At 42.5% G+C, this 27809-nt stretch overlaps 1 protein-coding gene across 2 annotated transcripts; it reads left to right on the top strand.

The window, feature by feature from the left end:
- On the top strand, positions 1–27616 carry LOC309364652 (uncharacterized protein). Of its 2 annotated transcripts, XM_081902360.1 has the most exons (3): positions 1–914; positions 2503–2642; positions 25177–27616. In XM_081902360.1, exons 2-3 carry the CDS (start codon positions 2543–2545, stop codon positions 26841–26843), a joined length of 1767 nt encoding a protein of 588 aa, XP_081758486.1. In that variant the 5' UTR covers positions 1–914; positions 2503–2542; the 3' UTR covers positions 26844–27616. The 2 variants fall into 2 exon arrangements, with proteins under 2 accessions (XP_081758486.1, XP_081758487.1); XM_081902361.1 differs by lacking the exon at positions 2503–2642.
- The last annotated feature ends 193 nt before the right edge of the window (positions 27617–27809 follow it).

The raw sequence follows: 27809 nt of genomic DNA, 5'->3' as shown, positions 1-27809 counted from the left end.
ACCACAGAGCCTAGGGCTTGCCAAAAAGCACGTCAAAGTGCAAGTAGATAAATATGTACTGCTCCGGCGGGAAGGTAAACGGTGTTTCCGTGCGCTGCTCTGGTTCACCAGAAGCGGCTTGGTCATGCTGGGCACATGACCCGGAAGCTGTACGCCGGCTCCCTCGGAAAATAAAGCGAGATGAGTGCCACAACCCCAGATTCGGCCACAATGGTCAGAGGTCCCTTAGCCAGATACTTAGGAAGTGGAAGTAATTTTAATCTGTTTTAATATTTTAGCTTTTGTATGTTTTAAAGTAGGGTTGTAATTTTTTCTTGATTTTACTGCTGTGGTGTTCTTTTTGTTGGTTTTGGGAAACCCCTCTGCAGGTTTTTTAAAATAAATTTTATTCAATTAATAAATATAAACAAAATAACACAAGCCAAAACACAATCCATCCTAAGTATCTCTCCACAGTGCCGTTCCTTAAAATATCATCTGAACAAAATTGGTGAAGCAGTAAAGAGTTTATCGAGGACAATACATTCTTGCAAGAGCTGGGAGCCAAAGCAGGCACAGTCCAGCTGGGGCAAAGAATGAGCTTATATTCCCTATGCACACGTTCCCGCCCTCGTCTCCCCATTGGTTGGGTGCTACAAGGATATGCTTCCCCCGATTATCAAATAACAGACAAGAGGCTGAGCGTGGAAACAAACTTTTCCTTCCTCCTCCGAGTTGCCTCCACTTCCGGCTTCACCAGCAGAGACAAAATTGGGGCTTGCAAAGGAGGGAGGGGAGGAGGCGGGAAGCGGGGCTGCATCCTGCGGAGGCGGAGGAGGGGGCTTCTTCCTAATCAAGGCTCCTAATTAAGCGCCCTCACTCCCTGCCTCCCGCGCGGGGGCTCCCATTCCCGCCCCCGCTGCCCGGGATTTCGGGTGAGTGCAAAGCCAATGGCGGGGAAGGAGGGAAGGGGCTTTGCGAGGGGGTCCAGGATGAGAAGCCCCCGGATGGGGAGGAGGGAAGGGAGCTGTTCTCTTAAAGGGGGCCTGGAAGGGGGGGGGGGAGAAGCTTCCTCCTGCAGGGATCTGGTGCAAAGGGAGTTGCAGGCGAGGAGGCGGGAAAGGGGAGAGGGGTGGGCATTTCTGGCCAGGATCGCCTTAATAATAGTATTAATTTTAATTTTAATATTTATACCCCAGCCTCAGTGTCCGGCTTCCTTCCTTCCTTAGGCACCAAGTGAAAGCATTGCTCTTCTCCCAGGGGTTTGGCTCATTAAAAAATCTATGGACTTCACAACTGCATTGGGGGGGGGGGAGGGTTGTCGCTTTTATTTCTTACTCTGCTATGCATCTCTGTGTTGTTGTTTTTTCTTGTAAGCTGCCCTGTGATCTTTGGAGGAAGGGCAGTATAGAAATGTAAAGAACAGCAGTAAAAATAGGAAGCCCTGTTGTGTTCAAGGGGGAGGTTGAGACAGAGTCTCTGACCAGCAATGTATAGCAGGACATGCTTAGGATGGAATATTGTTATTATTATTTTATTATTAATTCATTACTTGCACCCTGTCTATCTGACTGTGTTGCCTCAGCCACTCTGGGCGGCTTCCAACAAAATAAAAACATTAAAACATCAAAAACTTCCCTGTACAGTGGAACCTCAGTTTAAGTACTTAATTCGTTAAGCACTTAGTCCGTACTTAACCTGAAACTGTTCTTAACCTGAAGCACCACTTTAGCTAACAGGGCCTCCTGCTGCTGCCGCGTCGCTGGAGCATGATTTCTGTTCTCATCCTGAAGTAAAGTTCTTAACCTGAAGCTCTATTTCTGGGTTTGCGGAGTCTGTAACCTGAAGCGTATGTAACCTGACGTACCACTGTACAGGGCTGCCATTGGAGGTCTTCCAGTTTTGCCTTTGATTTTTCAAGAAATGCCCTCTTTAAGGAATCTGTGCTCTTTAAGGAGCAGTGCTCCAAAGTGCTTATCTTGCGAACTTGCCATCTAAGTTGTTTACTCCTGACCAAAGCTCCTGTTTCCCAAAAGGACAGGAGGGGGAGCAGAGGAGGAAAGGGATGGGTTTGAAGGCTCCTTCCACCAGCCGCCTCTCTCCCCTGAGCAACAAGAGCAAAGGGTGTTTGCAGGGCAGGAGGACAGAGGAGGAGGCAGTGAGGGAAGAGGGACGAGTGGGCGGATCCCCCACCTCTCCCAGGGGGTCCAGATGCAAGGGGCTTCCTCCTTCTCCATGCAAGGGCCACCCATGTATTCAGAGCAGTCCTTTGCTGATTAACTCTTAAGTTCCAAGGGATCTACTCTCAGGCCACTAATGTGCATACCATGTCAGCCTTAGGAAGCGAGGCGGGACAGGCAGGTGAAAGGAATTTGCAAGGGTGTTTGAAAATGGGTGGAGGATCTTAGGAAGGGGGTGTCCAGTTGGGGCTTCTCCAGGGGCAGCAGAATGTCTTGGGCAGGAGAATCCCTGCAGGGTCTCTCAGACTCCCTTGGCTTCTTCTTCTTCTTCCCTCCCTCCCAGGAAGCTGCAACTTGAGACTGAACCTGCAACCCTGGCCAGGATGGAAGGAGGAAGATGGACGGTTGACCTGGTCAGGCTGTCTCCCGCATCCCTCCCCACAACCTCTGAGCATTCCTTCCCAGGACCCTTGGAGAAATCTGGTGAGTTCCAGGGGAGAGGAGATGGGTAGAGGGATAGATGGATGGTGGAGGGAGAAAGAGGAAAAGATGGAGAGGAGACAAATGGAAGGAAGTTCCTGACAGGAAGAAGGAAGGGCTGTGAGGCCTTCTCTAAAGCAGCTCTTTGTTTCTTGAATCCCTTTCATCAAGTAGTGGGGGCAGATTTTCTTCCTCCAGGATTTTAAATCTTAGGAGTTACAGTGGTACCTCGGTTCTCAAACTTAACTGTTCCAGAAGTCTTCCAAAACCAAAGCGTTTCTAAACCAAGGTGTGTTTTCCCATAGAAAGTAATGCATTAATCCGTTCCAGACTTTTAAAAACAACCCCTAAAACAGCAATGTAACATAATTTTAATATCAAACAAGACCATTGATCCATAAAAAGAAAGCAATAATCAATGTTCTGTACCATAAAATAAATAAGACAGCATTGTAGATGAAAAAAATTAAAATTAATTTTTTTTGTACCTGCACTGATGATAGTCATTGATTAAATGGGGGGCTTTTATCCCTTTCCACAGTCAATCTATAAATCAATCATAAAACAAATAAACAAGCCTCAGTCAAAAATGAAAAAGCCACACAAACACAAAAAATAGGAAAAAACTAAAGCAGCAAATGTCACCTCAGAACACTGCAACCAGGAATGGCTTGAATATTGATGGGGGGGGGGAGCTTAAATTAGCCGTGCAAGGGAACAAATGGGATGAAATAAGCCTTGATTACGATGGAGACAACTTAAATTAGCTGCTCAAGGGTAAAACGGAATGAAAAAAGCCTTAAATAGGATGGCGGGCACCTAAAGTTACTGCGCAACAGTACAAATGGAAGCTCAGGAGCACGTTCAGTTTCCGAGGCAAACTTCAAAAACAGGAGCACCTATTTCTGGGTTTGCAAATGATGAATCAACAGAAGCATAGTCAATCTATGGACTTCCCTTTTTTTTGAAATATTTTTATTGGTTTTTACAAATACAAGTTTATATATCAGAGACATTTTTCTAATCATTTCATGAGATTCTCTGAATCACATGACTTCGCTCCATCCCTTTCATGGGTCCTTATATTAATTTTTCCAAAACTACATACAGTGGTACCTCCATTTGCAAACGGGATCCGTTAAGGAGCCCCAGACAGATCCCGAGTTTTTTGCAAACCAGAGGACCGTTTCTGTACACGCACGCGTGCGAGCGGCGAAACCCGTAAAAATACCAGAGGCTTACGTAACACGTGGTACCACTGTATAGATACATTCTCCACGGTTTTCATTTATCTAAATTGTCCATAAACTTATTTACAAGTGATTCCTAAAGTCCAGCTAAATTTTTGATTTGCTTGCAGTAATCTCATAGGTAAATTATAAAATTTCCCCATTCTTTTTTAAAGTCCTTGTTTTCTTGATTCCTGAGTCTCGCGGCTAACTTTGCCATTACGACAGAGTCCAGCAGTTTGGCTTGCCATTCTTCCCTAGTTGGGATTATTGCATCTTTCCGTCGTTGGGATAATAACATCTGTGCAGCTGTTGTCGCATACATATTATTTCCTGGTCTTTTGGGATCTCAGTACCTGTAATTCCAAATAAATAAGCTTCTACATTCTTAACAAACATTATTTTAAACATTTTTTCCCAATTCATTATATTTGTTGTTGTTGTTTAGCCGTTTAGTCGTGTCCGACTTTTCGTGACCCCATGGACCAGAGCATGCCAGGCACTTCTGTCTTCCACTGCCTCCCGCAGTTCCGTCAAACTCATGCTGGTAGTTTCGTGAACACTATCCAACCATCTCATCCTCTGTCGTCCCCTTCTCCTTGTGCCCTCCATCTTTCCCAACATCAGGGTCTTTTCCAGGGAGTCTTCTCTTCTCATGAGGTGGCCAAAGTATTGGAGCTTCAGCTTCAGGATCTGTCCTTCCAGTGAGCACTCAGGGCTGATTTCCTTAAAAATGGAGAGGTTTCATCTCCTTGCAGTCCATGGGACTCTCAAGAGTCTCCTCCAGCTCCATAATTTAAAGGCATCAATTCTTCGGCAATCAGCTTTCTTTATGGTCCAGCTTTCACTTCCATACATCACTACTGAGAAAACCATAGCTTTTACTGTACGGACCTTTGTTGGCAAGGTGATGTCTCTACTTTTTCATTATATACCATTTCCCAAAATGATACTGTTATCTTACATGACCACCACATATAGCAGAAGGTATCCACTTCTTCTTTACACTTCCAGCAGATATTTGAACTTTCTCTATACGTTTTAGATAACTTACTAGGAGTCAAATACCACCAGTACATCCTTTTCATGTAGTTTTCTTTCAATGTACAGCAAGCTGTGAATTTCAGATCTGTTTTCCAAAGCCTCTCCCAATCTGCCATTTGCATGTTATGTCCTAAGTCCCTTTCCCATTTAGTCATAACTGATTTGACCTGTTCATCCTTTGTATACCATTCTAGGAGCAAGTTACATATTTTAGACAGATCTTTTTATGTTACTTCCTAAGAGTTCTTTTTGAAATGTGATGTCTCTTAACTAAAACCTTTCTTTTTGTCTATCTTAAAGATATCGTTTAGTTGATGGTACTGTAACCAGTCAGTTAAAGCTTCCCTTATCTCTTCAAAATCTTTTAATTTCAGTTGGTTTTCAACTTCAGTTAACAGCTCTCTATAAGTCGGCTGATAACTTCTCATATTCAATTTTTTTCAGAGATAATACTTCCAAGGGGGAAAGCCACCAGGTGTTTTTTACTCAAGCAAATTTTTATACTTCTCCCATACCCTACAAATTGGTTTTCTTACTATATGATTCCGAAAAGCTGTAAACACCTTGGCTTTTTCCTACCATAAATATGCATGCTATCCATTATTTGTGTCCTTCCAGATCTAAAATACAGTATCTATGTTTTCCATTCCCGGTTCTAGCAGATACAGGATGCTTCATAATAAAGTTTTAAATCCGGCAGGACGAAACCTCCTCTCTCTTAGATCTGTTAATAATTTATTTTTTATACTTGATTTCCTCCCTTGTCAGATAAACCTAGATATATCTTCTTGCCTGTAATGGTTCTAGGGGTTGCTTGTGTGTAAATCGGCGCCACGCTTGGCTGGGTTACCTGGGTGAACCCTTTCTGTCCGGACAGCCACTCACCCGTGGCTGTCTCAATCGCTGGCAGATTCCGTCAGTGGACGTTTCTTGAACTTTTTCCAGCAAAGAAGCTCTTTGACGCCTAGTCTCCGCCTACTCTCCCTGTGCGGAAGCCTTCTGCGCAGGGAGGGTGTGGGCAGCGGAGGACCCGTGCTCTCTCCGCTGGTCTCCGGCGAGGAGTCATGGAGCCACCTCGCCGATTCCCCCATCTGCCCCCCTTCTCCACTGGTGCTACGCTGATTTCCTTCCCCAGAAGATGGTCTGCCTCTCTCCCTCCTCGGACACTCTGGAGCCCTCCCTCTCCCTCTGGCTTTGATGGCAGTTCCCTGACCTTGCCATTTTTCAAAGCATCCTGCGTTGCCTATTGCCTGGACTGATTGGAATAAAAATATCATTTTTAGCAATACATTCATTTTTATTACTGATATTCTTCCCCAAAATGATAAATTCATTCTTCCCCATATCTCTAAAGCTCTTTTTATTTCTTTCCACTCATTCTTGTAATTGTCTTTAAAAATATTAATATTCTTAGCTGTCAAACAAATCTCTCAGTATTTGACTTTGTTATGTATAACTAACTCTGTTTTCTGTTGTAATTCCTTTTGATCTTGCTCCATTGTGTTTTTTACCAAAAACTTAGTCTTATTCTTGTTTAGTTTAAAGCCTCCAGCCTGCCCGAAGTCCTGTATCTTTTCTACCACCTTCGGTGGAGTATTTTTGGGATCCACTATAATTACAATTACTGTAAAAGCTTTTAATTTATATGCTTTATTTTCTACTGTTATTCCTGTAATTAATTTCTCCACTTTTTCTCTCTCGCCAGGGCCTCTAATACCAAAATAAATAATAATGGTGATAGGGGATATCCTTGTCTGTTGGGTATTTTCAGTATGGTAGCGCTGTAGAGAGCTTGCTGGGGAGACCATGCATTAAAAAGGGACTCAAAAATAACTTAAACAAGGTTTTAATAAGAAAAACAAAAACTCCATTTACACTAAGTACATCAACAAACAAACATGACCCAACCACCAACCCATCCCCCAGGGTTCTGGGAGAGCTAGGTGCTGCTCCTTATATACTACATCCAAATGCTGACACACCTTAATCAGTACAACTCAGCAGGACCTGCTATGTTTCACAGCTGTAAAGCTGGGTCTCGTTATTTTGCTCTGGCCCTTTCTCTGGCCCCTTAAAGACATACACATCGGGTGGAACAATGATGAACCTTTACATTTAAAGAAACCATTCAACATTTCCCCTGCGGTTCATCATTGTGAAACAAAAACATAAAGGATATTTTGTACATGTCTTTCATGTGTAACCTTTGGAAGTGCTTTTGTAAAAATGTCTGCAATTTGATTGTTACCTGGAACATATTCAAATACAATCATTTCATCAGCAATTAGTTTCTTTACAAACTGCAAACGTAATCTCAAGACTCTAGTGCGCTGCGTATTGGTCTCTGAACACAGGATAGCGAGTCCGCTCTGGGAATCAAGGTAAACTTTTACTGGTAGTGTTACTTGCATCTGTAGGTCTGCAAATACTTGCAGATACCATTCCACATCACGAGTGGCCTGAATGCATGCACATAATTCTGTTGTGGAGAGACAAATAATGGTTTGTGTCTGGGACTTCCATTCAATTGGACAACCGTTATAACAAAATACCATACCAGACACACCCCTGCAATTATTTTGTTCCACTGCATGAGATGCATCGCAGAAAATTTCAAAACCTTTGTCAATACTTGATGTAAACTGCAACCTATAATGTTTGGTATGTTTAAGGTACATTACCACTCTCTTAAGAGCAGAGAAACATTGTGTAGTGGGCTTTTCCACAAATTTTGCCAGAAAGTGAAAAGCATAAGTTATATCTGGTCTTGAGATTCTTTGAATGAAATTTAGCTTGCCTATAGCAGAACGATACAAAGTTTTGTTAGGGAATGGCTTATCTTCACCTGTAAAGGTGAAACCACACACCATAGGCGTTTCCTTCGCATTTGCCTTTTCTAAACGTAGCATTTCAACAAGGTCATCAATTTTTGCAGTCTGATGAACCAGAAAAGATCCATTTTTGCCTTTCTCAATTTGCATGGATAAGTAATTTTTAGCTATGCCTAATTCCACCACATCAAATTTCTTCTGTAACCGTGAAACTAGCTCTTCATATTCCTGTTTAGTTTTTGTAGAAATTAACACGTCATCTACATACACACATATCTTTGTTACAGAGTTTGCCCTTTCCTTTATAAACACACAGTTGTCTGCCTTTCCTTGTGAAAAACCAATATCCAGCAATTCTTTTGCTAAAGTTTGGTGCCAATTCCTTCCACTTTGGTGCAGACCATAAAGGGATTTATTTAATTTGCATACCAAACCTTCAGCGGCGTCTATGCCTTCAGGGACACGCATAAAAATTTGTTCTTTTAAATCTGCAAACAAATATGCAGTTTTTATATCTAGGTGATAAACAGAATGTCCACATTGTGATGCATCTTTTAACAAGAGCTTAACTGTTTCATATTTTACACTTGGTGAATAACACAAATCATAATCTTCGCCTGGAATTTGTTGAAAACCCTTAGCAACTAATCTTGCTTTGTACCTTACAACTTCATTTTTGTCATTCATTTTAACTCTATAAACCCATTTTGAATCAATAAGTCTCATATCTGGGGTTTGTGGTTCAAGAGTCCAAGTGTTATGCTCTTTTAAAGAAGCTATCTCAGAGTTCATAGCTTTATACCAATTTGCAGCTTGGTGCTTAGGTAAATTCTGAACGTCACTGTAGCTTTTTGGCTCAAAAACCACCTTATTGGCATACACAGTATTAAAATGTTCATCTGCAAATCGTTGTGGCTTCTGCCTCTTTCTATCTGAACGTCTCAGTCCGGAAGGAGAGTCAGACTCCTCAGACTTAATGGGACTAAGTGAACTACTAGTTTCAGGTTGTAAATAATCACTGTCAGACTGAAGAGGTGCCTGTAGGCTAAGCTCACGGTCAGAAAAATCAAGAGAATCTAACCTCCCCTTCGGTGCCTGTGACTTTAAATCATCAAGCAAATTATCAGATTCAACAGGCTTTTTGTCTTTTCCCATTAATTCAGAAGCACCATTTCCTCCTGCTGCTGCTGCTTCTTCCTCTTCTTCCTCAGTACTATCTATACCGTCATTATCTTGGAAAACAGCAACTCCATTCCAATTTACAGTTTGTATCATGCTTCTGGTAATATGAAATTTGCCAGTTGCTGGTATGTAAATTTTGCACGCCCCCTGATGGTAGCCCATTAATTTTCCCTGAACACTACGTTCACCCAATTTTTGCTTGCGGGATAATGCATAATTGCATCTGAACCCCAAATGCGTAGGTATTTCAAATTAGGGCGTTTTTTAAACAGCTTCTCATAGGGGGTGACATCTAAACCAGAATGATAACTGCAATTTCTAACATGGCAAAAAGCATTAAGCGCTTCAGCCCAAAAGTCTTTGGGCAGATTAGCATCGTGCAGCTAAGTTTTAACCCCTGCCTGCAAGTCACGCTGCACAACTTCAACAAGACTTGTGAATTGGTTAAATGTACATTACCAATTTCCTCTTTGAAAGAAATAAACAAGCTTCGATCGTTGCAAATATGCTGAGATGCTCCTGAGTCCACAATAAAAGACTTCCACTTGGCACCTTCTTTTATGATCTGTAGTCCGAGCATGAAAAGCTCGTGGCTCGTTTTTGTCTTTACGGTACAATGTCGACTGCTGGGCTGACAACCGTGACTGACGAACAGAAACAGGTTTAGGAGTACTTTGCTTTCTTTTGGATCTGCAGTCCTTTGCAAAATGTCCTTGCTTATTGCAGAACCAACAACGCTTGGCAGCTTTAAATGCAGTTGTATCACCACAAGTTTGCAAATGGCGTTCCTCATTCTTTCTGGAAATAGGAGTGCTTATGGCATAAGCCTCCCTTCTATCCAACACGCCCATTAACCTTGCCATTACCCCATCCACAGTTAATTGTGCTGGTGGAATGGCAGATATCTGGCTAGCTATACCATCAAAGTCCTCTTTAAGGGAACAAAGAATGATAAAAACATACTGAATATCAGGTATGTCCATGTCCCTTCGAATTAATTCGCCACGTATTGCCTCCAGACGTCTCAAGTGTGTTGCCAAATCACCACCAGGCTGCAACTTCGTCTGGTACAACTGCTTGAAAAACGTCAATGCAGAAGCTGACTTTTCTAACATGCACTGCTGCAAGACTGTCCCACATTTGGCAGTTTTCTTATTCCTTATGTAGACTACTGGTTGCTGACTGCCAAATTAATTATCGCCCTGGCTTTCGCATCTCCTTTTGACCAAGCATTTGTTACAGGGTCAGGAGGGTCATCAGTTACATAGGTCCATACTTCTCTAGAGGTCAAAAGCGCCTCCACCCGAAAAGACCATAAACTATAGTTCAGTGTTTCCCAACCTTGGGCCTCCAGATGTTTTTGGCCTACAACTCCCATCATCCCTAGCTAGCAAGACCAGTGGTCAGGGATGATGGGAATTGTAGTTCAAAAACAGCTGGAGGCCCAAGGTTGGGAAACACTGCTATAGTTCTCATCTGTTAGCTGTGGAAAGACCAGAGCCTTCTCAGCTTCTGGAACCCAGTCAACCATTCTGGAGCTCTTCCAGACCCACAGAACTACACTAACAAGAGAAGGAGTTTTCAAAACTTTGACAGAGTCCAAAAATATGTAGTCATCCACTCAGCAGCTGGGCCCATAACCAAAAGATGTTGGGTATTTTCAGTATGGTAGCGCTGTAGAGAGCTTGTTGGGGAGACCATGCATTAAAAAGGGACTCAAAAATAACTTAAACAAGGTTTTAATAAGAAAAACAAAAACTCCATTTACACTAAGTACATCAACAAACAAACATGACCCAACCCATCCCCCAGGGTTATGGGAGAGCTAGGTGCTGCTCCTTATATACTACACCCAAATGCTGACACACCTTAATCAGTACAACTCAGCAGCACCTGCTATGTTTCACAGCTGTAAAGCTGGGTCTCGTTATTTTGCTCTGGCCCTTTCTCTGGCCCCTTAAAGACATACACATCGGGTGGAACAATGAATAATAATAATAATAATAATAATAATAATTTATTATTTGTACCCCACCCATCTGGCTGGGTTTCCCCAGCCACTCTGGGCGGCTTCCATAAAAACCAAAAATACACTAAAATATCGCAGATTAAAAACTTCCCTGAACAGGGCTGCCTTAAGATGTCTTCTGAATGTCAGGTAGTTATTTATCGCTTTGACATCTGATGGGAGGGCGTTCCACAGGGCAGGCGCCACGACCGAGAAGGCCCTCTGCCTGGTTCCCTGTAGCTTTTCTTCTCGCAATGAAGGAACCACCAGAAGGCCCTCGGCGCTGGACCTCAGCGTCCGGGCAGAACGATGGGGGTGGAGACGCTCCTTCAGGTATACTGGGCCAAGGCCGTTTAGGGATTTAAAGGTCAACACCAGCACTTTGAATTGTGCTCGGAAACGTACTGGGAGCCAATGTCTTTCAAGACCGGTGTTATGTGGTCTCGGCGGCCGCCCCCAGTCACCAGTCTAGCTGCCGCATTCTGGATTACTAGTAGTTTCCGAGTCACCTTCAAAGGTAGCCCCACGTAGAGTGCATTGCAGTAGTCCAAGCGGGAGATAACTAGAGCATGCACCACTCTGGCGAGACAGTCCGCGGGCAGGTAGGGTCTCAGCTGCCCTGGATACAGAATTGACCTGCGCCTCCATGGACAGCTGTGAGTCCAAAATGACTCCCAGGCTGCGCACCTGGTCCTTCAGGGGCACAGTTACCCTACTCAGGACCAGGGAGTCCTCCACACCTGCCCGCCCCCTGTCCCCCAAAAACAGTACTTCTGTCTTGTCAGGATTCAATCTCAATCCATTAGCCGCCATCCATCCTCCAACCGCCTCCAGGCACTCACACAGGACCTTCACTGCCTTCACTGGTTCTGATTTGAAAGAGAGGTAGAGCTGGGTATCATCTGCATATTGATGGACACCCAGTCCAACCCCCCTGATGATCTCTCCCAGCAGCTTCATATAGATGTTAAAAAGCATGGGGGAGAGGACAGAACCCTGAGGCACCCCACAAGTGAGGGCCCAGGGGTCTGAACACTCATCCCCCCCCACTTTCTGAACACGGCCCAGGAGGAAGGAGCGAAACCACTGTATAACAGTGCCCTCAGCTCCCAGCCCCTCTAGACGGTCCAGAAGGATGTTATGGTCGATTGTATCAAAGGCCGCTGAGAGATCCAGCAGAACTAGGAAACAACTCTCACCTTTGTCCCTAGCTCGCTGGAGATCATCAACCAGCGCGACCAAGGCAGTTTCAGTCCCATGATGAGGCCTGAATCCCGATTGGAAGGGATCCAAATGGTCCGCATCCTCCAGGCGTGCCTGGAGTTGTTCAGCAACCACGCGCTCAATCACCTTGCCCAAGAAAGGAAGATTTGAGACTGGGCGATAGTTGGCCATACTGGCCGGGTCTAAAGATGTTTTTTTAAGAAGCAGTTTAATGACCGCCTCTTTCAGCGGATCTGGGAATGTTCCCTCACAGAGGGAAGCATTCACCACCCCGCAGAGCCCATCGCCCAGCCCTTCCCGGCTTGCTTGTATTAGCCAGGATGGGCAAGGATCCAGGAGACAGGTGGTTGGTTTCACGCGTCCAAGCAGCCTGTCCACATCCTCGGGGGTAGCGGATTGAAATTGATTCCATGCAACTTGACCAGACAGAGCCCTAGCCCTGCTCCCACGGTGGTCTCTAGCTCCTTACGAATATGAGTGATTTTATCTGCAAAAAACTTTGCAAAATCATTGCAGGAGATCTTGGGGTCTTTACAAGGCCCCGGTGATAAAGGTGGTTCCGTTAAATTACGAACCACCTGAAAGAGTCTCCTGCTACTATTTTCTGCAGATGCAATAGAGGCGGTGAAGAAAGTCTTCTTCGCCGTCGCTATCGCCACTTGGTAGGCTCGACGTTGAGCTCTAACCTGTGTCCGGTCAGATTCGGAGTGAGTTTTTTGCCACCGACGCTCTAGCCGTCTCAGCGATTGTTTCATCGCCCTCAGCTCCAAAGAAAACCACAGAGCTGTCCGGGCTCCATGCAATCGGAGAGGGCGCTTCGGAGCCAGACAGTCGATAGCCCTGGTTAACTCCGCATTCCAGCGGGCCACCAGGGAATCAGCTGAAAGGCCATCAACATGGGATAAAGCATCCCCTACCACTCTCTGGAAACCATTTGGATCCATTAAGTGGCGGGGGCGGACCATCAGAATTGGTCCCACCTCCCTGCAGAGGGGAAGGGTTGCGGAGAAGTCCAGTTGCACCAGGAAGTGATCTGACCATAGCACTTTCATTTCACTTTTACTTAGTGTCAGATCACCCACGTCACTAGAGGTGAACACCAGGTCTAAGGCATGTCCATGATGAGTTGGGCCAAACCTATTCAGGGACAGCCCCATGGAGGCCATGCTTTCCACGAAGTCCCGAGCAGCCCCTTGTAAGGTCGTGTCGGCATGGATGTTAAAATCTCCTAGGACAACCAAACTAGGTGTCTCCAGGAGAAAATCCGGCACGACCTGAAGCAGCTCAGGGAATCCTTGGTGCAGCGGGGAGGTCGGTACACCAAAAGGAATCCTGTACTGCCCCTATTGCCCAATTTCCAGAACATGCACTCAGAAAACTGGATCTTCCCAGTGGGACGCCTGGTGCAAGCTACTGACTTCCTAAAAATCACTGCAACCCCCCCTCCCCGCCCACATGACCTGGGTTGCTGTGCATAAGAGAAACCTGGTGGGCAAGCAGTGGCAAGGACAGGCCCATCTGCTTCATCCAACCAGGTCTCTGTCACTCATGCCAGGTCAAATCCTCCATCCACAATCAGGTCGTGGACGGCAGTGGTTTTAGTCATCATTGACCTGGCATTGCACAGCAACACCTTCAGGTCATGTAGGTTTCCCCTGTTGATTCCAGTATCCATCCGGTCAAGGCCAGATCCGGAGGCAGGGATAGTCTTCAAACAACAACTAAACCTGCCTCCTCGGTAATGACATGGTCTGGTCTTAGCGTAACTCCGCCTCCTGCCCATGATCACCGAGATCGGATGTCCCAGTGCTCCCCCCCCCCCCGTGGAACCTGTCCCAGCCATCGTGTTGGCTGGGGCCCCACTCCCAGGCAGCCCTGATCCCGCCCCTTAAAAACAAAACACAAACTATACAGAACCAATAAAACAACAACAACAACAACAAAAAGAAACGGAACAATTATACTAAAATTAATCCCCAACTAAATATCCATCCCACCCACCCCCAACAATGGAAAAAAGGGAAAAAAGAAATAAAAATTTAAATTGCCACCGACTGCTTGAGGACATTTTAAAGCACATTAACCACCTGGAACAGGGAAGCAGTGGCAGAACACTTCCCACCCTTCCCAAAAAGTTTGTTCCAAATAAGGGCCTGGGCCACGTTCCCTGGGCCAGCTGGAAAAGGCCCTGGAAGGGAGCAGGCCCTGCAGTCCTCACCCAGCCAATGGTCCGAGGCCTCACTGCAGCAGGAGTCCCTTTGTAGCTGGGAGAGAGGGCCTGGGCCACGCCCCCTGGGCCAGTTGGAAAAGGCCCTGGAAGGGAGCAGGCCCCGCAGTCCTCACCCAGCCGATGGTCCAAGGCCTCACTGCAGCAGTTGTCCCTTTGTAGCTGGGAGAGAGGGCCTGGGCCACGCCCCCCGGGCCAGTTGGAAAAAGCCCTGGAAGGGAGCAGACCCCGCAGTCCTCACCCAGCCGATGGTCCGAGGCTTCCCCGCAGCAGGAGTCCCTTTATAGCTGGGAGAGAGGGCCTGGGCCACGCCCCCTGGGCCAGTTGGAAAAGGCCCTGGAAGGGAGCAGGCCCTGCAGTCCTCACCCAGCCGATGGTCCCTTTACATTTAAAGAAACCATTCAAACCATTTCTATTGTTATTCCTGTAATTAATTTCTCTACTTTTTCTCTCTCGCCAGGGCCTCTAATACCAAAATAAATAATAATGGTGATAGGGGATATCCTTGTCTTGTCCCCTTCGTTATTTTACACTTTTCTGTTATAACCTTATTAACAATCAGCATAGACTGTTGGTAAAAATAAATTGCATCAATTTCTCTCCCAAATGGTTCCCCATAATTCATTTTTTCTTTTATCTTTTTCATAAAAGCCCATGAAACATTATCAAAAGCCTTTTCAGCATCTATAAACATTAAGGCCGCTTTTTTCTCATTTCTTACTTACTTTCTTTTTTTTTTGAGATCTTCCTCTTTTTTAAAAATATAATATTTATTGAGGTTTCAAATAAGACAGATAAAACAAAAAGACAGAAAAAACACACACAAAACAAGTATACTTTCAGTCCTTATTTTCTTATACCTTATTTCCCACGACTTCCTCTCGCCTCCCGTTCTTGTATTCCAATTCCAAATGTTAGTTCAACAAGTTCTTATCCCCAGTTCTTGCCATATTTCATTGTTATTTCAGTCCTTCTTCTTAAACCCTTTTTCCAAGGTCGACCCAGATTCCCTTCCACGAATTTCCCGATTTTATATTAATACCAAACCAAAAAACAAACATAATAAGCAATATCAAAAAACAATATTTATACAGCCTTTGGATTCATCAAACCCCACCCTCCCTTTCCCGGTTTCGATCCCCAAACCAATGTCCATCAGTCCATACACTATCAGCCTGGCGATCTCAAATCAGAGGCTTTTAAGTCTCTCTCAGTTCCTCTTTGCCGGTTCTTTGGATAGTCTTTTATATTAAACTCCAAATCTCGGAGGAGCGCACTCCCAAAAAAGTCCACATTTCTTCCGGCCAGACCTCCATGTTTAGACAAATTCATAAATTCAAATGTCCCAAGCGCTCGAACTTCCATCTTAATCAAATTTGTAATCCATAAGTCTTCAGGTCTCCATCTGAATAAGTCTCTCCATTCTTCTTTCTCCAATTCAAGCCAAATCTTCTTCATCCAGTTCTTATTTTCCTTTGCGACCTTCCTGCCAGGCCTCTGGCCTTCTTTTGCCTTCTGCAATATTATAACTCCTCCTTCCTTTCCCTCCAGTTCCTCATGTTTATCTTACACTTGTTCCACTTTCTCAAATTTGTCAAGTTTCTTTCCCTGCTCAGCTGCAAAGTCTTTTATTTCCGCTACAGGGGCTTTTGGTTCAAAAACAAAGACTTGAGTCAAGTCCCTTCCATTTCCAGTAAAATTATTTACTGTTTCATTCAGTCCCATGACCCCTGTAGCCAAAATATTATTTTGTTCTTGAAGCTTTCCCAAGAGATAGTCTTGTTCAACTCAATGAGTATTTTTCCACTTCCAGCCATTCTTGCAGTGTCCCGAAACCCCCTCTAGAGGGATTATGGATATTTACTATCCTTCTTGTTCCAGTCCCCAAATCAAAATAGCTTATTTTTCGACAGTTTATAACCAAAATGTAACAAATCCAACTGGCAAAGGCAGCAAAAACAATGTTACTTTGTAATCCCCAACTTTGACAGCTAATTTTGACAGCTGTCAAAGTCTTCTGTATCTTTCCAACAGGCTCTCTCGCTGATCACTCCCGGGTCCCGGGGGGTTGCACAGCTCTGAAAATCCACTCTTATCCTCCAGCAAAATTACTTATACTGTCCAATCGTGAAATTAATAACTTTGTTCAGTTACAATAAAAGATATTCTCTCGACCTTCGTTGTTTAGTCCTTGCTTTAAGTTGTCTACAAAACGGGGAGACAGACTTCCTTTTTGTATCTTCCCCAGTCATACCAAATTAAAAGAAAAAATTTCCTTTTTAAGTCCAATTTCTATATTACTCATGGCTTGTTGCTTTTTAGTCCAAATGTTCTCAGGAAAAAGTCAGCGCTCTCCATCCATGGCATGCGGCTTCACTCAGCAGGGGAAGCAGAGGACTCTCAGCACCGCGCCGCTCCCATCCCCCGTTCCGAAGCCTTTAAAAAGGCTCCTTCGCAGGTCGGGGGGCGCAAATAGTGCCCGCCGAGTCACCAAGTCCACAGGCTTCCGCGCCTGTGGTTTTTAAGGGTCCCCACGTCGCCGGCGCGGCAGAACCTGATCCCTACTGAGCCGATTCCCTCCGAAGCTCGGAGGGAATCCGCCATTAGATGTTGGCGCTAACCCGGAAGTATCTCATTTCTTACTTTCAAATATTCTGTAATATCAATTATATTCCTTATATTCTCCTTCATCTGACTTCCTGGTAGAAAGAAGGCCTGATTGTGTTGAAATTTTTCTGCTAAACCACCTTTTATTCTATTGCCCAAAATAAGAGCAATAGTCTAAATGGACCTCTATGGACTTCCATCCTACAGGAGTGATGGCCAACAACTTGGATAGCTTGAAAAAGAGGATTAGACTGAAAGCACAGGAAGGCAGGGGGCTCTTGTACTCAAATCCTGCTTGCTGGTTTTCCACAAGCATTTAGTTGACCACTGTGAGAAGAGGATGCTGGACTAGGGGGGCCTTTGCCCAATTGAACAGGCTCTTCTTATGTTCTAATACAGGCATCCCCAAACTTGGCCCTCCAGATGTTTTTGGACTGCAACTCCCAACGTCCCTAGCTAACAGATCAGTGGTCAGGGATGATGGGAATTGTAGTCCCAAAACATCTGGAGGGCCAAGTTTGGGGATGCCTGTTCTAATATATTGCAATATTTTTACAGTTACATGTGGCACAGAAACACAAAGGTTTTACTTCTTAGTCATAGGAGAGACTGCTATTCAAGCCTGCGATCATTTACTCGCCGGAAAAAGAGAAATACTGTGGTACCTCGGGTTACATACACTTCAGGTTACATACGCTTCAGGTTACAACACTCTGATCACCCAGAAATAGTGCATCAGGTTAAGAACTTTGCTTCAGGATGAGAACAGAAATCGTTCTCCGGCGGTGAAGGCCCCATTAGCTAAAGTGCTGCTTCAGCTTAAGAACAGTTTCTTTTTTTTAATAATAATAATTTTTATTGTTATACATTTTTATTGTTATACATTTTATAAAATTCCATCCAATTTTTCGTTTAAACCCGCCTACAACAAATCTTAGTTATTTTTTTACTTCCTTCAGCGTCTCTGACAATCATCCGTGGTTATACCTTTAATACACATTCCCTTTTTTCGTATTGCCATTTTTCCTCCTTACTACCATTATTTCTAATAAACAATACTTGTTTTCTTTTTTTTTACAGTGCCTCTTTAAATCCCACTAGCGTTGTATTGACACCACATATATTTTTCAGATAATCCACAAATTTCCCCCAGTCTTAGATGAACTTTTGATCTTTAGTATATCTGATTTTCCCAGTTAATTTCTCCAGTTCTGCATAATCTTTAGTCTCCATTCTATCGTCGGTATTTCCTCTTGTTTCCACCTCTGGGCTAACAGGATTCTGGCTGCCGTTACCGTGTACTGGAAAAGCTTACAGTCCTTTCTTCTGATGTTCTTTCCTACCATACCTAAGAGAAAAGCTTCGGGTTTTTTCACAAAAGTATATCTTAACATTTTTTTCAACACGTTATATATCATTTCCCAAAAGCTTTTCACTTTCTTACATTCCCACCACTGATGAAAGAATGTCCCTTCCTTATCTTTACACTTCCAACATTTGTTATCAACCTTATACATCTTTGCTAATTTTACAGGTGTCATATACCATCTATAAAACATTTTCATCACATTCTCCTTCAGTGTAATACAAGCCGTAAATTTTAAATGCTCTTTCCACAGTTTTTCCCAATCTTCAAATTGAATATTATACCCAAAATCCTTTGCCCACTGTTGTATCATTACCGATTTAACCTCTTCATCTTTCGTATTCCATTCCAGCAGTATCTTATACATTTTTGACAAAGTTTTATACTCATTATTTATAATGTCCTTTTGGAAACTTGATTCTTTTTCTACATAACCTTTTTCCTTCAAATCCTTTTTGAATATTTCATTTACCTGGTAATGATGTAGCCAATCATAAACTAAATCTTTAACTTGTTCATATGGCTTCACTTTCCATTTTCCTCCTTCATTAATTATCAGTTCCCCGTAGGTGGCCCATTTATTTCTCATATTAATCTTCTTCACACTTATTACCTCTAACGGGGACAGCCAATGTGGAACTTTTGGTTCCAGTATATTTTTGTATCTCTCCCAAACCTCTATTAATGAACCCCTGAAGATGTGGTTTCCAAATCCTTTATGAACCCTCTTTTTGTCACACCAGAGGTACGCGTGCCACCCAAATCTGTTATCAAATCCATCAAGATCTAACAATTCATTATTTTCTAACTTTATCCATTCTTTTAACCAACAAAGGCAGGCTGCTTCATAATACAGTCTCATATCTGGCAGGGCGAAGCCTCCTCTTTCTTTTACATCTGTCAATAATTTAAATTTTATTCTAGGCTTCTTCCCCTGCCAGATATACCTTGAGATCACTTTTTGCCATTCTTTAAAAATTTCTATACCCCTTAGTATGGGTATAGTCTGAAATAGAAATAACATCTTTGGTAGCACCGTCATTTTTATCGTGGAAATTCTTCCCCAGAATGATAGTTTCATTCTGGCCCACACCTCCAGGTCCTTCTTTATTCCCTTCCAAACCGGGATATAATTATTTTGGTATAAATCGATATTCTTGGCTGTTACCCAAATTCCCAAATACTTAACTTCTTTCACCACCTCTATCTCTGTTCGATGTTTCATTAATTCAATCATGTTTGAGTCCATATTTTTTACAATCATTTTTGTCTTCCCTTTATTCAGTCTGAATCCTGCCACTGTGCCAAATTTGTCCATCTCCTCCAATACCTCCTCAATGCTTTCTATTGGTTCTTCCATAATCAGTACCAAATCGTCGGCAAAGGCTTTAACCTTGTACTCATTTTGACCTACTGTTACCCCTTTTATTTTCTTGTTTTGTCTGATTGCATTTAAAAGGACTTCCAGAACCGTTATGAATAACAATGGCGAAAGTGGACAACCTTGTCTTGTTCCTTTAGATATTTTTATATCTTCAGTGATAACATTATTCACTATTAATTTTGCTCTTTGTTCTGTATAGATTGCCTTTATGCCATTGAAGAACTCTTGACCAACCTCCATATGTTCTAAGTTTTTCAACATAAATTCCCAAATTATGTTATCAAAGGCCTTTTCTGCGTCCACAAACATTAGAATCTCTGGTTTATCACACCTATCAGACAGATATTCTATTACATTAATTATATTTCTTACGTTATCTCTCAATTGTCTGCCTGGTAGGAAACCTGCTTGATCTTTGTGGATAATCTTTATTAATATCTTTTTCAATCTCTTCGCTAGGATTCCTGCAAAGATCTTATAATCTGTATTCAGAAGTGAGATAGGCCTGTAGTTTTTAACTTGTGTTAAATCAGAGTCTTGTTTTGGGATTAATGTTATATATGCTTGTCAGGGAACTGCCATCGGTGGAACAGGTGGTGGAAAGGCTCCAGGAGAATAGGAGAGAGTCTGCAGCAGAAGAAGGAACCAGTAGGGGGAGAGCGGGAGTTCCGGAAAGGGAGTCGGAGGAGAGGCTCTGGGATACTTCCAGTGAGAACAGTGAAGAGGTAACCAGACCCCCGTTAGGAACTCCCACCCTTCTCCGGAAACTGTCACGCAGAGAGTCCAGAAGGCGCATGTCCGTCAAACAGCTTTTATGTTGGAATAGGTTCCGTAGACGCCCACTGTCAGATTCTACCAGCGACTGACGGAGTCATGCTTTGGGAGCTCCGTTAGTGACTCAGGTTGGTGGACCAGCCAAAACCCAGAGGGATCAAGCTTTTACGCACAAGCAGCTCATTATCCCATCACAATGCTTCTTTCCACGTTTCTGGAATGTCTCTTTCTTTTAAGATATTGTTCATAACAACGGTCAATGGGGTCGTCAGCACCTCTTTCATTTCTTTGTAGTAACTAGATGTAAACCCGTCCGGACCTGGGGCTTTCCCTCTTTTCAATTCCTTTATCGCTTCTTTTACTTCTTCTTTTTCTATTGGGACATTCAGCTGGTCTTTTTGGTCTGTCGGGATCTTTTGCACCGTTTTGTCTCTTAGATATCTTTCTATTTTCTTCTTGATGTTCCTTTCTTTATTTTTATATAATTGCTTATAAAAGTCCAAGAATCCTTTTCTTATTTCTTTCGGGTCTGTTGTCTCTTCTCCATTTATTTTAATTTTGTTAATTGTATTCTGCTCCTTTCTTTTCTTCAGTTGCCACGTAAGCCATTTTCCTGATTTATTTGCTGATTCGAAGTTTTTCTGTCTTAACCTTTTGATGTTCCACTCTACTTCTTTGTTTATTATCATCGCAAATTGTGTTTGTAAAGTCTTTATTTCCTGCTTTATTTTCAAATTGTTGGGTTTTTTGATGAGTTTTTGCTCATAGTCCGTAATCTGTCTTAAAATTTCTTTTGTCCTTTTTTCCTTATTATTTTTCTTCAATGTGTTCTGTTGAATCAAAAAACCTCTCATTACTGCTTTGCTTGCGTCCCAAACAATACTCATTTTGGTAACTTTATCCACATTGTCCATAAAGTATTCAGATAGGTTCTTTTGCGCTTTTTCGACCGTCTTCTGATCGTCCCACAAATTATCATTCAAACGCCACCTAAATGATCTCTCTTCAAAACCTTTTAACTCCAATTCTATGGGATTGTGGTCTGAGATCACTCTGGCTTGTATTTCAATTTGTTGGATTCTTGGTGTCAGTTCGTTCGAAACCCAAATTTGATCTATTCTTGACATTAACTGATTTGGTTCTGAATAATGAGTAAATTGCTTTTCCAAGGGGTGCCTGAGTCTCCAGATATCAATCAAGTTACAGTTCTTCATCATCGTAAAAAAAGTCTTAGGCAATTTCCCTTCTTTATTCTTTGCCTCTCTTAATCTATCCATTTCCAATGATACCACACCATTCATATCTCCCATTATTACAATTTTTTGGTCCATGAACTCAAATAGCTTTTCCTCCAGTGATCTGTAGAAATCAGTCTTATTTCCATTTGGTGCGTAGATCCCGACAATTATTAATTTCCCGCCTTGCCATTTGATTTGTACAGCTATGATTCTCCTTTCTTCATCTTTGAATAGTTGGTGAGATTCAATTTTATTTTTAATATATAGAACAACACCTCTTTTTTTCCCTTTGTCCGAGGATATAAATTCATTCCCTAGCCTTTTGTTGATGAGAATTTTTCTGTCTTTTTGCCACATGAGTTTCTTGTAAACAAATAACATCAAGATTTTTCTTTTTTAGAAATTGTTCAATTCTGTTTCGTTTCTTCTTATCGTTCATCCCATTAATGTACCAATTCCAAAATTTCAGCGCCATTTTTCTTCCAATTAAATAAATTTAATTTTTAATTCACAATCTATCTACCTCTTCTTCTTCCTCTTCTTCTTCTTGCGAGCTTTCCCTGTTTTGGTCCTCTACTTCTCCTATTTCGGACTCTCCCTTTGGTTCTGCTCCTCCCTCTGCTCCCTTGGTCTCTTCCTCTCCCATCTGTAGTTCTTTGTATCGCCTCAAAAAGTTTCCTATTTCCTCAGAGCTGGTCAGTCTTCTTTTCACGCCTTTGTAAAAGAACGAGACTCCTTCGGGGAATTCCCATCTGAAGTCTATCTTATTTTTCTTGAGGGTTTGCACCAGTGGTTTATAAACTTCTCTTCGTTTCAGCAGCCTTATCAGTATATCTTTAAAGATGATTATGTAATTCCCATCTATGTAGAGTCTTTTCTCTCTGTTTCTTTGTAGAATCAAATTTCTCATATCTCTGTCTTTAAATGTAACCAAACAATCGCCTGGAAATTTCTTTGTTTTACTTGTTCTTATTTTCATCCTGAATGCATTTTGTATTGTTTTTGCGACGTCTTCCTCTGGCAGCTCCATCCACTGCACAATTTCCTTCGTTAATTTCTCTTTTATGTTTTCATTCTGTACCTCTGGAACTTGTCTCAGCCTTAGGTTTATTTCCCTCTGTCTCAATTCATTCATAGCGATAGAATCTTTTATGTCCTCTTGTGCTTTATTTAACTCCACCATCTCACTCTTTATCTTCTCCTCTTCCCGCTTCATCTCCTTCATCTCCTGTTTTGTCTTCTTTAGTCCCTCATCCACTTTTTTGATACCTCTTTGATCTGTCCTTTCAGTTCATTAACTGTCTCATCAATTTTTCTATCCATTTTTCCGATTTTATTATCTACCTGTTCTAATTTTGTCTCCAAATTTTTCTCACTTTGTTTTATTTCTGCGAACATTTTCAATATTTCTGTTCTAAACTCTGTTTCCTGTTTTGAAGCTCTCCTATCCGTAGGAGTCCCCCCCCCCTCTGCCCCCTTTTTCGGCAAGTGAGACATCTTCGTAAATTCCAACTGACCCAGTAATATATGTTATCTCAGTAAACCAAATAGCAAATACAATCAAAATACAAACATACAATTCCAAATAGTCCAAATAATAGTCCAAATAATAAACCAATGTCCACAGATCGCTTCCACTGCCGATAAGCAGACACACACAAAAAAAACCAATATCCAATTGTCTGTAAGTGGAGGAGATCCAATTGTTGGTAAATTTATTTATCTTCTTGCCCCCACTCGGGCTAATCCACAGATTGTCAAAGAGGTAAATATATTGTAATCCAATTGGGTATCACAATTGTAATCCAAAGAAAAAGCAGAGTCTCCAAATAAAATTCCAATTGTAATCCCAGTTTTTAATCCAGCCTTAGATATGGGAAAATTTTTATAAATTCCACAAAGCGGAGATTCCGTGGGGAGCAGTTCTTTTTCAAAGTCCTAACATATGCAGTCGACAGTAAAGCAGCAAAAAAATATTACATTCCATCCATTAGGGGGGTCAGAGTTTGGTCTTCGCTTCTACTTTGTGCAATTTACAGTTCGAAGCAAAATCGAAAAAATTCTACAGTTGCAATTCAAATCAAAAAGAGGAGAAAAGAGAGGGAATAATTTAAAAGGTTCCAAAATCCGCCAAAAAGACACTAAAGTCAAATCCAAACAGATACTCTGGAAAGTCAATTAAAATGGCGTCACTGGTTCTTCTTTAATATGGAAAGTATGGAAAACGCATTCTTTGGTATAAAAGCTTATTCCTCAGTTACATCTGAGACCTTTGCTTTGTCTCACAGCTCACCTCCGTTCCCCCTTAAAGTTCTCCTTTCCTCTCCTTCTTAAAATAAAGTTACTAAACAGTTTCTAAAAGTTAGGGGGAAACAGAAACAATAACCGCTAGCGGCAACTCACTTTCGTTTTCTGGCTCTGCATACCGTTCTGCATCTTTATAGATCCCAAACGATCGCTGAACTCGGAGTCCTCTCTTTAATAATTCGGGACTTCTCTTAGGTTTGTGAACATATTCTTCCAGATTATAAATTCGAGTCCGAATTTCTTAATATTGAGAGCAGAGCGCTGTCTCCCGCAAGTTCGAGGCTTCGCTATTCAACCGCAGCAATGGCTTCCCGATTGCCAGCTGTCCGTTCCGCCGTACACTTCACCTCCTTTTCGGAGGCTACCTGACGGCCGGACGGACAGCTAATCGGCACCATCGGGAACCTGGACCTCTGGACACCCACCAGAGGATTATCGGGAGGTTTTTTAGCCCAAAAAACCTCCCTTTCGGCCGAAATAGCTAGGGTTTCCCTCCGGGGAAAAATCCCTCGCTTGCGTCGGGTTCGCGCTCCACCGGAAGTTTTACTTCTTAGTCATAGGAGAGACTGCTATTCAAGCCTGTGATCATTTCCTCCCTAGAAAAAGAGAAATACTGTGGTACCTCGGGTTACATACGCTTCAGGTTACATACGCTTCAGGTTACATAGGCTTCAGGTTACAGACTCTGCTCACCCAGAAATAGTGCTTCAGGTTAAGAACTTTGCTTCAGGATGAGAACAGAAATCGTTCTCCGGCGGTGAAGGCCCCATTAGCTAAAGTGCTGCTTCAGCTTAAGAACAGTTTCAGGTTAAGTACAGAACGAATTAAGTACTTAACCCGAGGTACCACTATACAGAGATGTGTCTAAGAAGCCAGTTCCACCATAAATTATAACATAAATGCATTTTATTAAGTGTGAATGGAGTGATCATGTCTCATTCTTGCCATTATCTCATCTGCATTCCTAGAAGTTTGGAACGTAAGAGAGGACAGTGGAGAATGGAGACTGTTAAAATAAGAGACAGTGCATATTGGGATTGACGTGTTTTTTAGTCCCTTGTCTTTCTTGAAAGTCTTAACAGGATTCTCCCCGCCCCCCCCCCCACTCCCAAACAGGTGAGGAAGATGATGGCCAGAATTCTATGGAGTCATCTGTGAAATCATTGGGAAGAACAAAGAAACAGTTTAAATGCCTGGAGTGTGGGATGTGCTTTAGTCACAGTGGAAGACTGAGGACACATCAACGAATTCACATAGAGGAGAAACCATTTAAATGCACTGACTATCAAAAGAGATTCGGGGAAAATAGAACTCTTAGAAAACATCAAGGCACTCACACAGGGGGAAAACCATTTGAATGTACTGAATGTGGAAAGAGCTTCAGTAGAAGTGGAACACTTAGAATACACCAACTAACTCACACGGGGGAGAAACCATTTGAATGTATTGAATGTGGAAAGAGCTTCAGTCAATATGGAACACTTAGAATGCACCAACGAACTCACACGGGGGAGAAACCATTTAAATGTATTGAATGTGGAAAGTGCTTCAGTCAAAATGGAAACCTTAGAAGACACCAACGAACTCACACGGGGGAGAAACCATTTGAATGTATTGAATGCGGAAAGAGCTTTAGTCAAAATGGAATACTTAGAATACACCAACGAACTCACACGGGGAAGAAACCATTTGAATGTATTGAATGCGGAAAGAGCTTCAGTAGAAGTGAACACCTTAGAAAACACCAACAAACTCACACGGGGGAGAAACCATTTAAATGTATTGAATGTGGAAAGAGCTTCAGTGTAAGTGTAAACCTTAGAAGACATCAACGAACTCACATGGGGGAGAAACCATATGAATGTATTGAATGTGGAAAGAGCTTCAGTGCAAGTGGAACACTTAGAATACACCAACGAACTCACACGGGGGAGAAACCATTTAAATGTATTGAATGTGGAATGAGCTTCACTGGAAATGGAACACTTAGAAGACACCAACGAACTCACATGGGGGAGAAACCATTTAAATGTATTGAATGTGGAAAGAGCTTCTGTAGAAGTGGAACACTTAAAATACATCAACGAACTCACATGGGGGAGAAACCATTTGAATGTATTGAATGCGGAAAGAGCTTCAGTCAAAATGGAATACTTAGAATACACCAACGAACTCACACGGGGGAGAAACCATTTAAATGTATTGAATGTGGAAAGAGCTTCAGTGTAAGTGTAAACCTTAGAAGACATCAACGAACTCACATGGGGGAGAAACCATTTGAATGTATTGAATGTGGAAAGAGCTTCAGTGAAAGTGGAACACTTAGAATACACCAACGAACTCACACGGGGGAGAAACCATTTAAATGTATTGAATGTGGAATGAGCTTCTGTAGAAGTGGAACACTTAAAATACATCAACGAACTCACACAGGGGAGAAACCATTTGAATGTATTGAATGTGGAAAGGGCTTCAGTGAAAGTGGAACACTTAGAATACACCAACGAACTCACACGGGGGAGAAACCATTTAAATGTATTGAATGTGGAATGAGCTTCAGTGTAAGTGTAAACCTTAGAATACACCAACGAACTCACATGGGGGAGAAACCATTTAAATGTATTGAATGTGGAAAGAGCTTCTGTAGAAGTGGAACACTTAAAATACATCAACGAACTCACACAGGGGAGAAACCATTTGAATGTATTGAATGTGGAAAGTGTTTCAGTCAAAACGGAATACTTGGAAAACACCAAAAAACTCACACAGGAGAAACCATTTAAATGTACTGAATGTGGAAAGAATGTGGAAAGCTTCAGTCCATATCGACACCTTATAAGACACCAACTTCAGCTGCAGTAGAGCACTTAGAATACACCAACTAACTTATACGGGGGAGAAACCATTGGAACGTATTCAATGTGGGACGAGCTTCAACAGGGAGGATAAACTTACATTACACTGGCGAAGTCCCAAAGGGGAGTAGCTTAAGTCAATATGGAACCTTAGGAAACTTCTGCTAACTCACATGGGGAAAACCAGATTTATGAAATGTGGAAAAAGCTTCAGAGGGAATGGAGACCTTAATATTCATAAGATAATTCACACAGGTGGGAAACCATATAAATGTATGGAGCTTTCCGCTCAGGTTTCCCAGATTTCCCGGGAAGTAAAGATGATTGTCAAGACTCTGGATGTACAGAAAATAATTTGTGTTTGTTTTCAATAATAATATTTTTTTTATTTGTACCACGCCCATCTGGCTGGATTTCCCCATCCACTCTGGGTGGCTTCCAACAAAATACTGAAATACAATAGTCCTTCAGATATTAAAAGTTTCCCTAAATGGGGCAGCCTTCAGATGTCCTTTAAAGTCTGGTGGCTGTTTTTTCCTTCGACATCTGGTGGGAAGTTATTCCACAGGGAGGGCACCACTACTGAGAAGGCCCTCTATCTGGTTCCCTGTAACTTTGCTTCTCACAGTCAGGGACCTGCCAGAAGGCTCTTGGTGCTGGACCTCCATGTCCAAGCAGATCGATGGGGGTGGAGAGTCTCCTTCAGGTATACTGGACTGAGGCCATTTAGGGCTTTAAAAGTTAGCACCAACACTTTGATTTGTGCTCGGAAATGCAATGGGAGCCTATCTTGATCTTTCAATACCAGTGTAATGCGGTCTTGGCAGCTGCACCCCATCACCAGTCTAGCTGCCGCATTCTGGATTAATTGTTGTTTATAGATCATCTTCAAAG

This window comes from Podarcis melisellensis (assembly GCF_964234715.1).
Source record: "Podarcis melisellensis genome assembly, chromosome: 2".
Lineage (NCBI taxonomy): Eukaryota > Metazoa > Chordata > Lepidosauria > Squamata > Lacertidae > Podarcis > Podarcis melisellensis.
Note: the sequence above shows the minus strand (reverse complement) of the source record. Positions and strands in the feature narration are given on the sequence as shown.

What these genes read in the sequence shown, in the direction of transcription:
- LOC309364652 (XM_081902360.1), top strand. Translation starts at nt 2,543, where the DNA reads ATGGAAGGAGGAAGATGGACGGTTGACCTGGTCAGGCTGTCTCCCGCA. An exon ending in AGGACCCTTGGAGAAATCTG is followed by an intron (nt 2,643 to 25,176) that starts GTGAGTTCCAGG and finishes ACTCCCAAACAG; the next exon opens with GTGAGGAAGATGATGGCCAG.